This window comes from Cebus imitator, unplaced genomic scaffold, assembly GCF_001604975.1.
Source record: "Cebus imitator isolate Cc_AM_T3 unplaced genomic scaffold, Cebus_imitator-1.0 Scaffold11, whole genome shotgun sequence".
NCBI lineage: Eukaryota > Metazoa > Chordata > Mammalia > Primates > Cebidae > Cebus > Cebus imitator.
Window position 1 is genome coordinate 8,639,193 of NW_016107326.1, and position 12,144 is coordinate 8,651,336.

The 12,144-nt window shown below is 51.9% G+C and overlaps 1 protein-coding gene across 3 annotated transcripts in view; it reads right to left on the reverse strand.

Moving 5' to 3' along the window:
* DLG5 (discs large MAGUK scaffold protein 5) overlaps positions 1 to 8,157 on the reverse strand; it is a 137,411-nt gene extending 129,254 nt beyond the window's left edge. Inside the window, exon 1 of one of the 3 annotated variants that reach the window (XM_017496730.2) lies at positions 7,761 to 8,157. In XM_017496730.2, the coding sequence (XP_017352219.1) occupies positions 7,761 to 8,064 (304 nt within the window). In that variant the 5' untranslated portion in view covers positions 8,065 to 8,157. The remainder of the gene's footprint in view (positions 1 to 7,760) is intronic. The other 2 variants (XM_017496740.2, XM_017496756.2) reach the window with 2 other exon arrangements.
* Positions 8,158 to 12,144: the final 3,987 nt, after the last annotated feature.

A 12,144-nucleotide genomic window follows, 5' to 3' on the forward strand; every position in this document is an offset into this window, starting at 1 on the left:
GAAACTCCGTCTCAAAAAAAAAAAAAAAAAAAAAAAAACAAAAATTAGCCAGGGGTGGTGGCACACACCTGTAATCCCAGCTACTCGGGAGGCTGAGACAAGAGAAGCACTTGAACCCGAGGCAGAGGTTCCAGTGAACTGAGATTGTGCCACTGCACTCCAGCCTGGGCGACAGAGCAAGGCTCTGTCTCAAAAAGAAAAAGAAAAAAAAAAAAATGAGACAAAATATTTATCCCACTCTGCTTACTTTTCAGGGAATGGAAACCCAACATATCAAAAACCACTCAACACTAACATTAAATCAGATTAACAGCAATCATGAGGCAGAGCTGCAAGGGCCCCCAAAATTGAGTCCAACCCAGTCACTCAACCTTCTTGGGCCAAATGCCCCGGAAAGTGCTCAAAACCCCACAGGAATGAGCAAGTCCCCCGTCAATGCTCAACCTCTTCTGTTTTGACTACTGAACGGGGGAGGGGGCAGGGGGCGGGGGAAGCACCAGGAAGCTAAGAGGCTCTGCCAAGGTCAAGATTTTGCAGTTAGGAGCAGATCTCCAGTTCAGGGCTTTTTTTTCTTCTTTAAAGAAAGGCTCCTTAGTATTCTTTTGAGGATACTACATTGACTTTCAAATTCTATGGGTAGAAAGAGAACGACTCTCTACTCTTACAACAGGCAGTGTGGGTGCTCCACAGGACTCCTGGCAGCCAGCCCCACACCACCAGTACCTGATGGGCAACCTTGGGAACTTCAGACATCAATGTCAAACCACCTGCTTCCGTCACAGACGTACCATGGGCAGTGGTATCCATGTGTACATCTGGGGCTTGCTCTAAGCCTTCCTCCTCTCCCACAGCCTCCGCAACCATGAGGTCACCGCTTAGGAATCTGCATGTATATTTGAAGAGGATCTGGACGAGGACACATCATTCACTCTACACACAGCTATTTGTTCGTTCAACAAAAAGTTACCGAACACCTATCTTGTACCACTCTCTATTCTGGGCATGAGGACTGTAACAGCAAATTCGGCTCAGGAAGGACAGCTCTGACACCTGCTTGGCATAGTGTATAAGGAGCTCCCACAGAGCCCTCAGAAACACCAGGAGATTCCCAGTTTTCTGGTTCTAAGCCTAGCTGCCATCTACTACTGCCACTGTCACACTATACTGCTCATCGTAACAAAATGCTCTTCCATTTTTCTTACCATGAATTGTCAAATAGCACAGTGAAGTAGTTATTGTTTTAATTACTTTGTAGAGGAGATAAGCTCAGAAGAGTTAAAAGCCTTGCTCTAAAACCTTGTAAGGTCTGATCATCACTAGCTAGACCCACCATCCCACTCCAGCAATGACCTCCTGTGCTAACTAGAGGTTATAGCACAAAGGTAGCAATGCTTGGAGTGGACATTCATGTGCTGTTTTACCTCTGCGACATGGCTCCTGCTTGTCTTCCTGTAGATAACTGCTCTGTTTCACTCTAAAAACCCACGTGGTACTGGAATGAGCTACCAATCACAGTATCCCATCACTTTACCCTGTGGTTCCACTGTTGGGCACAGGGCCAAAGCTGAACCAGCCTTAGCCCTCCAGCCCTGGCCACAGTGACTGGGCCTCACACAGACACACAACACTGGCCAGACCAATGAGAATCCTCCCATGAGGTCTTTCTGCCTGGGCTGACTGGATAGAGCTCCCTTTCTTCTCTGGTCAGGGGCTGTCAACACAAACAGAGGGAACTGAGGCCATGTTCCAGACCCGTGGGAAAAGCCCACAGCATCGATCCAAGAGGTCAGGCGTCCCAAAGGCCAGTTTCCACCACCCACCATCCATCCAAAGGTTGTGGAATAGTCTAAGTCAATACATTTCTCTTTTTCTGCCTAAGATGGTCTGAGCTAAGTTTCTGTCATTTTGCAATAAAGGTATCCTGAAATGATACACAGATAAAATCTGCCCTTCATTTAGAAACCTCTTCTCAACCACTAATTTCAAATGCTTCTTCCACTTCCTCTCAAATACAATTAAAACAACCAAAATTAGCCACGGAGGGTGGCATGCACCTGTAATCTCAGCTACTAAGGAGGCTGAGGCAAGAGGATGCCTTCAGCCCAGGAGTCTGAGGCTGCAGTGAGCTATGGCTACACCACTGCACTCCACTATCTCTAAAAAATAAGTAAATAAACAAACAAAACAACCAAAAGAAAAACTACAACAAGCTGCTGGGCACGGTGGCTCATGCCTGTAATCCCAGCACTTTGGGAGGCCGAGGCAGGCAGATCACCTGAGGTTGGGAGTTCGAGACCAGCCTGACCAACATGGAGAAACCCCTCTCTACTAAAAATACAAAATTTGCTGGGCATGGTGATGCATGCCTATAATCCCAGCTACTCGGGAAGCTGAGGTAGGAGAATTACTTTAACCCAGGAGGCAGAGGTTGTGGTGAGGCAAGACTGCACCACTGCACTCCAGCCTGGGCAACAAGAGCGAAACTCTGTCTCAAAAAAAAAAAGAAAAAAGACAGAAAGAAAGAAAAACTACAACAGTTGAAGCTTTTACTTATGTCCGTTGCTCTGCTGACCCTCCAGGGCAGAGGGGATGAAGAAAAGGTGGTTGGTATCTGAAGGAAGTAGAGAACAAAAGGCCCAGGCAACCTCTACTGAATAATAAATAACCCCACCTGACAATCAGCAGCCAACTGCACTAGTCCCACTGGAAAAGCCTGACAGGGTTATTCACTCGGGGGGAAAAAAAACAAACTTCCAACTCTAACGTCTGACAGTGCACAATGCCCAAATTCAAACCCCCCACTCAGCCTAGCCATCATGGTCCTCCAGATTACCTCTGCATCCCCATCTCCCTTCCACCCAGAGCCAAGGCCAATCTCCTGCCCTGCTCAGGCTGGGTAAACACACAGCTCCTCTCCACGGCTCAGCCTCTGCTGCCCACACATCCTCCCTCCATCCTGCCACGCACTCAGAGCTTCGCTTCAAGACCAAATCCCAACACCTCTGCGAAGCTCTCCTCACCTTCTCCAGCAGACGCTGCTGGCTCCATTCTCTTAAGTTTGGTGAAGCAAGTCAGCCAGCTCACTAGGAAAGTAAAGAGGAGGCACAGGAGGTGCGGGGAGTGGGAACGAGAAGGAAACATTAGGCGCTGAGCACGAGAGAGGTCCAGCGGGCACTCATCAAGTTCTGCCATTTCTGCCCCCCAAGAGGCCTGGTGGGAATGACTCAAGCCCTCCACATTTATAAGAGAGCCACTAGAGGTGAATCAGGGTATCTGAGGAAAGCATGTAGCATACAGAGTTTTTTAAAAAGAAAAAGCCTGTCTATGCATCTGTATCAGTTGATCTGTCTCATAATATCACTCTCATGACTGTCCCATTCCCCAAACAAGCTGGCAGGCTACAGGCTAGAATTACATCCTGTGCACCCCGGCCACTGCGTACACCCCAGTCCCACCTGGGCCAGGCACTTCAATGCTCCCAGTGACAGAGGCAGGCAGTGTAGCACAATTAGCCCAATCTTACAGATGAAGATACTGAGACTCACTCCAGGAGCAGGTAGTTGAGAATCCTCAAGGGGAAAAAAAATGGAGGTGTTTCCCTGAATCAAAGGAAAAAAACAAAGGACTGCCTGGGGCTCCAAGTGACCAAGCTAGACTCGGGTAAAACTGGGAAAAACAAGAGACCCAACTGAGCCACTGAGAAGTAAAAAACAACTCTGTCCTCTCCCTAACACCAGCTGGAGTGAAGATGTTCACTTGTTCCCTACAGATCCATGTATCAAATCCAGGACAAGAGAAAGCTACATAATTTCAGGTCTCCCAGTGACAAGAAATGGTTCTGAAATTGTAGTGGGAAGGCCTAACCAGGGAACAGGAAAAACCACCCCTAGACAAGGAATCAGGAGCACTGGGCTCAGCCTCTCTGGCACCTTTCTGCCCTGCAGCTTCTTCCTCACAGACAGGGCCCTGGAACGAGTGATATGAACATAAGACACCACTCATCTCCCTGGTTTGCCACGGAATCAATGATATGAAGACACAAAATCCTGAATGGCAATGCCCTATCATTACTGGAATAAGAACTACACCCTCAACAACAACAACAAAAACAACACTGTGTGTTTCCTAGTCACTCCACGACCCCAGGCCTGAGCGTGGTAGGTTATAAATACGTGAGGATCTATCTGATTGAGTGTTGCCCCGATGGGTTGGGTTTGCTCACCTGCTCACCCACACCCAGGCACATGTCCTCCCCAGCTTCCTTGTGGTTCCAGGCCCCACATGGTGGGCTGCTGCAGATGCAAGATGCAGACTCCGTCAGCACCCAAGTGCCAGTAGGGGATGGGCATTCTGGACCAGGGGCCCACACAGGGTGTGGAATCCATCAAGGAGGCCCCTAGGAGGGTGACAGCATCACCTCCAACACAGAGAGATGGTGACGAAGCGGACACCCCTTGACACTAAGGATCCTGGGGATCCAGCTGGTTCCTCTTTCAGGCTCCACAAGGGCCTCAAACTGAGGCCAATTCACACACAGAGCTGCCAGCCAGAGCACAGAGTGGAAATCACTCGGGAGTGGAAGGAGGCAGGACCAAGTGCTAGGTTTCCCTGATTACGGCTCCTCAATGAAGAAGACCTCCGTTCCTTCAACCAGGGCTGCTCTCTCATGCACTGAGCTTTGACCATAAGAAACTTCCTGGCTAAAAGAAAAAGAAAGCAAAAAATTGGGGACCTACAACACAGCAATTCACCCTTCACAAAGACCCCACACACAGAAGCTGGCGCAGTGGCTCACACCTATAATCCCAACACTTTGGGAGGCCGAGGGAAGCAGATAACTTGAGCTCAGGAGTTCAAGACCATCCTGGACAACATGGAGAAACCCCATCTCTACAAAATATACAAAAATCAGCCAGTGTGGTGGCATGTGCCTGTGGTCCCAGCTACTTGGGGAGTTGAGGTAGGAGGATCGCTTGAGCCCAGGAAGTGGAGGCTGCAGTGAGCTGAGACTGTGCTACTGCACTGCAGCCTGGGTGACACAGTGAGAACCTGTCTCAAACAACAACAAAAAAATTCTTACTCGTAAGTGGGAGTTGAACAATGAGAACACATGGACACAGGGAGGGGAACATCACACACCAGGGCCTGTCGGGAAGTGGGGGGCTAGGGAAGAGACAACATTAGGAGAAATACCTAATGTAGATGACGGGTTGATGGGGTACAGCAAACCACCATGACACATGTATACCTGTGCAACAAACCTGCACGTTCTGCACGTCTACCCCAGAACTTAAAGTATAATAAAAAAGAAAAAAGAAAGCCCCCAACACACCACTGTTTGCTGACACACCATTTCACCCTTTCCCCCAGGGGCTCCAGGTGGCATCCTGCCATACCAAATGCTGTCCTAACTTTTTTCTATTTTTATTTTTTTAAGACACAGTCTTGCTCTGTCACCCAGGCTGGAATGCAGCAGCACAATGTCAGCTCACTGCAACCTCCAATTCCCAGATTCAGGCAATTTTCCTCCCTCAGCCTCCCAAGTAGCTGGGACTACAGGTGCCCATCACCACACCCAGCTAATTTTTGTATTTTTAGTAAAGACGGGGTTTCACCATGTTGGCCAGGCTGGTCTCGAACTCCTGGCCTCAAGTGATCTGCCTGCCTCAGCCTCTCAAAGTGCTGGGATTACAGGCATGAGCCACTGCACCCAGCCAATTTTTTCTAATGTATTAAATAAAATGAACTTCTCCCTAAAAATCATTTTTCTAAGGATTTCATGACCCTCTCCAAAGCCACAGAACTCTGCACTGTGGTAAAACTGGGGTCTGAAATCAATGCCCTAGGTGATAAAATCCAAACCCTAACCTCTGTCTTCCCTTAGAGGTCTAGATTATTTCCTGGAACTTCAGCCCCAGGAGGCCTCATATTCTTCAGCAGGCACAGAAAAGGCAAGACCTAATTAATGGCAATTGATCCATCAATCAATTTCCAGAAATTAAAGAGAGTGTTGATTTCACATGCTTCCCAAAGCAGACTTCTAGTCTGTACTCTTAACTTCTGTGCTTCCTAGGAAAGACTTCCAGAAATAGACCTTAACTTCTTCCTTCAGAGATAGATTAGATACATAGATACAATTAAAAAGAAAAAAAATTACTTTGTTGAGATCCCCTCTGTCCTTACCCTCATGGCCACATCTTCCTAGCATCTCCCAAAGCACCATCCCAGGAAAGGACTAGGTTTGCCCAGCAACTCTGACATGACCACAACTGGGGGGCGCGTGGGGTGGTGAAGGGGAAGAACGCAGGTTTGAGGGACAGAGATGCAAGTCGGAAGCTCAAAGTGGAGACAGGAGGGCCACCAATGAAATGACCTGCTGTGAGGCCAGCAGTTTAATCTGTCAGTTTCCTTCAGCTATAAAAAAAAGTTGAGATGGCCAATATAAGACAGCTGTTACCAGGAACGCTTTATAAAATCATTCCCTTAATAAATGAGTATTTTAACAGCCAAATAAATGGGTCCCATCTGCCTTTGACCTTCAAGTTGCTAAGGGCAGTTTCTCAGCCCTTTCAGTTCACTTGTTTTTCTTTTATGCATACATCTTTATTTGTTTTTACTGTACCTATCGATTCACTGTTAAAACAAGGACAAGACCTAGAAAGATGGCACTTTGTTTCCTGGCTCTGAACAAGTTAAATCAAACAATGGGTCATCACTCAAAATTCCTGGTGCCCAACACTTTCTGAGCATTTTAAACACTCCAACCCAGAGTTTTCTCTCTGGCAAAGAATAACAGAAAGCTCACGTAGTGGCAACCATGATCAAGCAGAGAGCCTGCCGCAATAGTAGGTGCCCAATAAATGCTAATTCCCTTCCTCCCTCAGTGCCATGTCTTATTCTTCAAGCTGCACTGTCTAAAATGCTGGCTTCCACACTCCGCGGCCAGGCCAGGACAAGCCTACCATTTGTCAGAGACTCCCGCCAGTATCCATTCTTGCCCCCAGACACACACCTACAAATCAGTCATCCCGAAGACCAAGGACACAGGGGTTCCAAAAGGCACCCCCAAGGGAACCAGCCTCCAGCCTTCCTCCTTATGCAGCTCCGTGCGCTCAGGGAGGGAACTCAGCCCCAGCAGCCACTACTAGGATTTTCCCATGGTGCAATGCAACTTCCCCAACTTTTCCGGGCCCACAGTTTCCAAAGAAACCCAGGCAGGCATTGTGCACAATCAGCCACAAGTCTGGGCGAGACTGGGCTCTGGGCAGAGGAAAGGGAGCTGGGACAGCCAGAAAATGAAAAGGCAGTGGCGGCCGTGACACAGGATGGCAGGGACCAAAATTTAAGAGTACGGGTCCTGGCCCAGGTCCCATTCTTCCGGACGGTACCCTTGGTTAAAGGCTAGCACAGGCTCCCAAAGGACTAGCGGATGGTGAGGAGCCTCAGAAAAGGGACTGACGGACATCCTCAGAGGTGCCCCCTGCCCGCTACTGGACCTGGTGGCCCCCAGGGACCCTGCCGCCGAGGCACCTGAGGGTGAAGGCCTTCAGTGGGGGGCATTGTTCACAGCGACCCGCGGTCCCAGAGAGGCGGCGGGTCTCAGGGTCCTCACACCGCCGCCTCCCCAGCCAGGCTAGAGAAGCGGGTCCACCGCGGCCATCGCCAGGTGGAGCGCGGCCCAGGCGAGGTCCCCCTCGGCCAGCAGGAGGGAGAAGCCGAGGGCGCATCCCAGAGGCGGGGGCCGGGGGTCTGCCACTCACCCGCGCCCTCGGCGGGCTGCGGCGGCCCGACGACGCCGTTCAGGTAGAGAATGGGCAGCAGGTGAGGCTGCGTCTTCTCCAGCGCCGCCCGCAGGTCCTGGAAGTGGTCCCGCTCCTTGGCCAGGAGCAGCTTGAGCAGCAGCTCCGCCTTGGCGCCTCCCGCCTCCTCGTCCAGCTGCCGCCGCTCGCCGGGACTGAGCGCTCCGGCGGCCTCGAGCAGCCCGAGCACGGCTTCCACCTCCGTCATGGCCTGGGCCAGGCTCTGCTGACACTGGGCGAGCAGCTCCCGGCGCTGGGGCTCCATGGTGCCGAGCGCGCCGCCCCTCCCCGCCGGACGTCCCCCGAGGCCGGCTGGCGGGTGGGAGGGCGGGAGACCGCCTCGGCGGCAGCCCTAGCGCACCGGGAGCCGCGAGGCGGCGGGGGCCATGGGCAGGGGCAGGGGCCGGGACCGGGACCGGGATCGGGACCGGGACCGGGGCCGGGGCCGGGGCCGGGGCCTGGGCGGGCTGGGGGCCCGGGGCGGCGGGCGGCGCTCAGCAGCGGCCGCCTCCCGGGCTCCGGAGCGCAGCCATGTTGGCTGCCGCGGCGGCGGGACTGGAAGAGGAGGAGGAGGAGACGGAGGAGGAGAAGGAGGAGGCGGAGGTGGGGACGGCGGCCGGGGCGCGCCCCGAGGCCGGGCTCCAGCCGGGCATGCTCCCCCTCCCCCTCAGCCGCCGCGCGCCGCCCCCCGCGAGCGAGACTACAACTCCCGGGGGAAAGTCGCCCGGACAGTGTTCCCCGGGCCCTCGACGGCTCCGGCCCGGCTCAGAGGCCGCTTCGGCCCCCGTGCGCCCCGGCCCGGCTCACCGGGGCCCCGCGACCGCCGCCCGCTCCGCCATGGCCCCCGCCCCGCCGCCGCCGGCCCGTCCCTCCTCTTTCTCTCCCCTCCCCAGGCCGTCCCTCCAGGAGGCGGCAGCGGCGGAGGAGGGGACGGGCGGAGGGGAGGGGTCCCCGGTCCCCCGCCCCCGGCCCGCCCGCTAGGCGGGGACGCGGCGCTGGCTCGTTCCTGGTCCCCCGAGGCCCAGGCGCAGCCGGGGATGGGGGCCGCGGACTCAGGCCGGGCACGCGGCCAGCCCACAAGCTGCTGGAGACCCCTCATACAAATCCTGCCCCCCAATCCAGTGTCTCCTAATCCGAGAATTCCAAAATAAAGCCTGGAGACAAATGGGGGGGAGGGCCTCCCCTAAATTTGGACATCTCCAGATTAAGACCTCCGTCGAAAACGTGAGGCTTTCCCTCCCCAAAGAGGTCCTAAGCAGAGAATTTCCCAGTAAAATCGCCTCAACTGAGACTCATCGAATAGGCTGGTCCCCGCGCCAGCATTTGAGAAGAGCTGGTCCCCAGAGTCTAAAGGAGTTGGGATGTTGGCAGAAAGATGGACGAGTCGCTGGATGAGGAAGAGAAAGGTGGGTGACTACGGTGCAGTCCTTGGTCTTTTGGCAAGTGAGGCGCTCTCCTTCTAAATGTCTCAAAGGGAGACAAATCAGCGGGCTACCTTGCTTCCTTCGATGACCTGGAAACGCGCTGCAGTCCCACCTTAAAGCCCAAGAACGTCTTCTCTTCCACGACAGCCGTTTATGGACACATACAGCTTACCTCCCTGACTGCAGGTCCTTCAGAGCTGGAACCCGGGCTGCGCCCAGTGACCCCTCAGTGCACCACTGTAGAGTGGGAACCCAGACTGGAATGAGTTGGAATGAGTGGATCTCTCTGGAGACCTGGGGCGGGTGGCGCTTTGTCTACCAACACTGCCACTCCCAGCCACATGCTTCCTCTCTTCCCTCAAAAAGCAACCCCTTCTTAGTCTGCTTCTTCAAGGGGAGAAGTTTTAATTTACGGAAACAAACTCACTCTGTAGTAGGAAGGACAAGAGTATCCGAATTTGCACTTTGGTTTTGGACTCCCTCTAAACAGCTGCACAAGGTGGAACAAAGCAATAACCCTTCCTAATCTGTTCTGTCCTCAGGAGAAATAGTGGAGGGAGAATGTATTAGATCAGAGGTTCTTAGAGCTTTGGCTTCATGAATAAACTCAAGGATGTCAACGAAGTGACATTCTTGATCTCTTCATTGTTGACATCAATTATCTCTTTTTTGTGAGCATTTATGTATTTTTCTGGGATGGGGATCCATAGAGTTATCAAGATTTTGAAGGCCTCCACACGGACCCCAATATGGCAGAACTGAACTAGTTAAAGATACCTGCCTGCTTGGGTAATCTGAGGCTCTATGGCTAAGCAAGATTTTAGGGGAGTGGAAGGCTGGCCATTGCACGGTATCAGGGTTCCAGACAGGCTCCCTGGCTCTTCCCTCCCACTCCTGCCTCTGAGATATAGTTCCTCTTTCTGGCCACCATTTTCCTTAAGGCAACCCCAGAGCTTAAATCATCTACAAGGCAGTCACCTTTCAGGCATCTTTCACCTGGCACCTGTGTTCCTAGCTGGATTAACTAGAAAGCTAGCTGGAGGAAGGAAGGGGAAAGTGGAGAAAGGGGAAAAGAGGAAAAGTTGGAGACTAATTTGGCTTATGGTTAGAACCATATTTTCTGGTCAGGCGAAGTGGCTCACACCTGTAATCCCAGGACTTTCAGAGGCTGAGGAGGGCGGATTGCCTGAGCTCAGGACTTGGAGATCAGCCTGGCCAACATGGTAAAACCCTGTCTCTACCAAAAATACAAAAATTTAGCCAGGCATGGTGGTGCACGCCTGTAATCTCAGCTACTTGGGAGACTGAGGCACGAAAATTGCTTGAACCCGGGAGGAAGAGGTTGCAGTGAGCTGAGATTGCACCACTGGACTCCAGCCTGGGCGACAGAGCAAGACTCTGTCAAAGAAAAAAAAAACCTTTTTGAGACACTCTCTCTCTGTTGCCCAGGCTGGATTGCAGTGGGGCAAACACAGTTCACGGCAGCCTCAACTTCGTGGGCTCAAGCAACTCTGCCGCCTCAGCCTCCAGAGTAGCTGGGACCATAGGTGCTTGCCACTATACCTGGCTAATTTTATTAATATTTTGTAGAGACAGGGTCTTGTCACATTGCCCAGGCTGGTCTTGAAATCCTTGGCTCAAGTTATCCTCCTGCCTCAGTCTCCCAAAGTTCTGAGATTACAGGCAAGAGTTACCACCCAGACCAATTTTAGGATTCCTTCAACCAATGACCTTGAGGTGACCTTGTACTTCTGCAGCATTTTATACCCTCTGGGGCACATCCTTGTAGTGGGTTGAATTGTATTCCCTTAAAAGATATGTTCAAGTCCTAACTCCCAGTACCTGTGAATGTGACTTACTTAGAAATAAGGTCTTTGCAGATGTAATCAAGTTCAAATGAGGTCATACTGGATTAGGGTGGGTCCTCATCCAATGACTGGTGTTCTTATTGGAAGAAGGAAATTTGGATGCAAAGACATGGAGAAAATGCCATGTGAAGATAGATCAGAGACTAAAGTGATGCCACTGCAAGCCAAGGAATATGAAGAATGGCCGGCCACCACTGGAAGCCAGGGGAGACGCCGACACAGATTCTCCCTGACAGCCTCCAGAAGTAACCAACCCTGCCAACACTTGGATTTCAGACTTCTGACCTTGAGAAGTATGAACCAATAAAATAACTGCAGTGGAGTCAGTGGTTCTTGTTTTAAGCCACCCAGTTTGTGGTCATTGGTTATGGCAGTCCTAAGAAACTCAGCACAGTGGAGAGGTGAGAAGGACAAAGACTGAGGTCCCTATTTTACAAATCACCCTATCACCTCACTCTTCTACTGCCTAAGGACGTCTCTGTAGATTTACCCACCTTTCCTCCTTTCTTCCAGTCTCAGAAAAAGAGGGCCCCCCGTCTTTGAGGAGGGCCCTCCCATGTTCTGGATACAATCCGTGTTCCCCTCTCCCCGACCCCTCACGCACACTCACACACAGCCTACCTCTGCTCTGGTTCGGGGCCCTTCTCATTTGTCAAAAACAGGCTTGAGTCTCCCCATTCTCAAGGGTCCTCCCTTTTCTCCCACGTTTCCTCTGGAAACAATCCTTGTTTAACATTGGGACCTCCACATCTCAAAGACTGTTCACTGCTTGGTTGTTGCTTTATAATCCAGCTTCTTTTTTTTTTTTTTCATTCTTGTGTTTAGGGTTTTTATTTATTTATTTATTTATTTCAGACAGAGTCTCGATCTGTCGCCAGGCACCAGGCTGGAGTGCAGTGGCGCGATCTCGGCTCACTGCAACCTCCACCTCCCAGGTTCAAGCAATTCTCCTGCCTCAGCCTCCCGAGCAGCTGGGACTACAGGTGTGCGCCACCACCCCCAGCTAATTTTTCTATTTTTTAGTAGAGACGAGATTTCACCATGTTAGCCAGG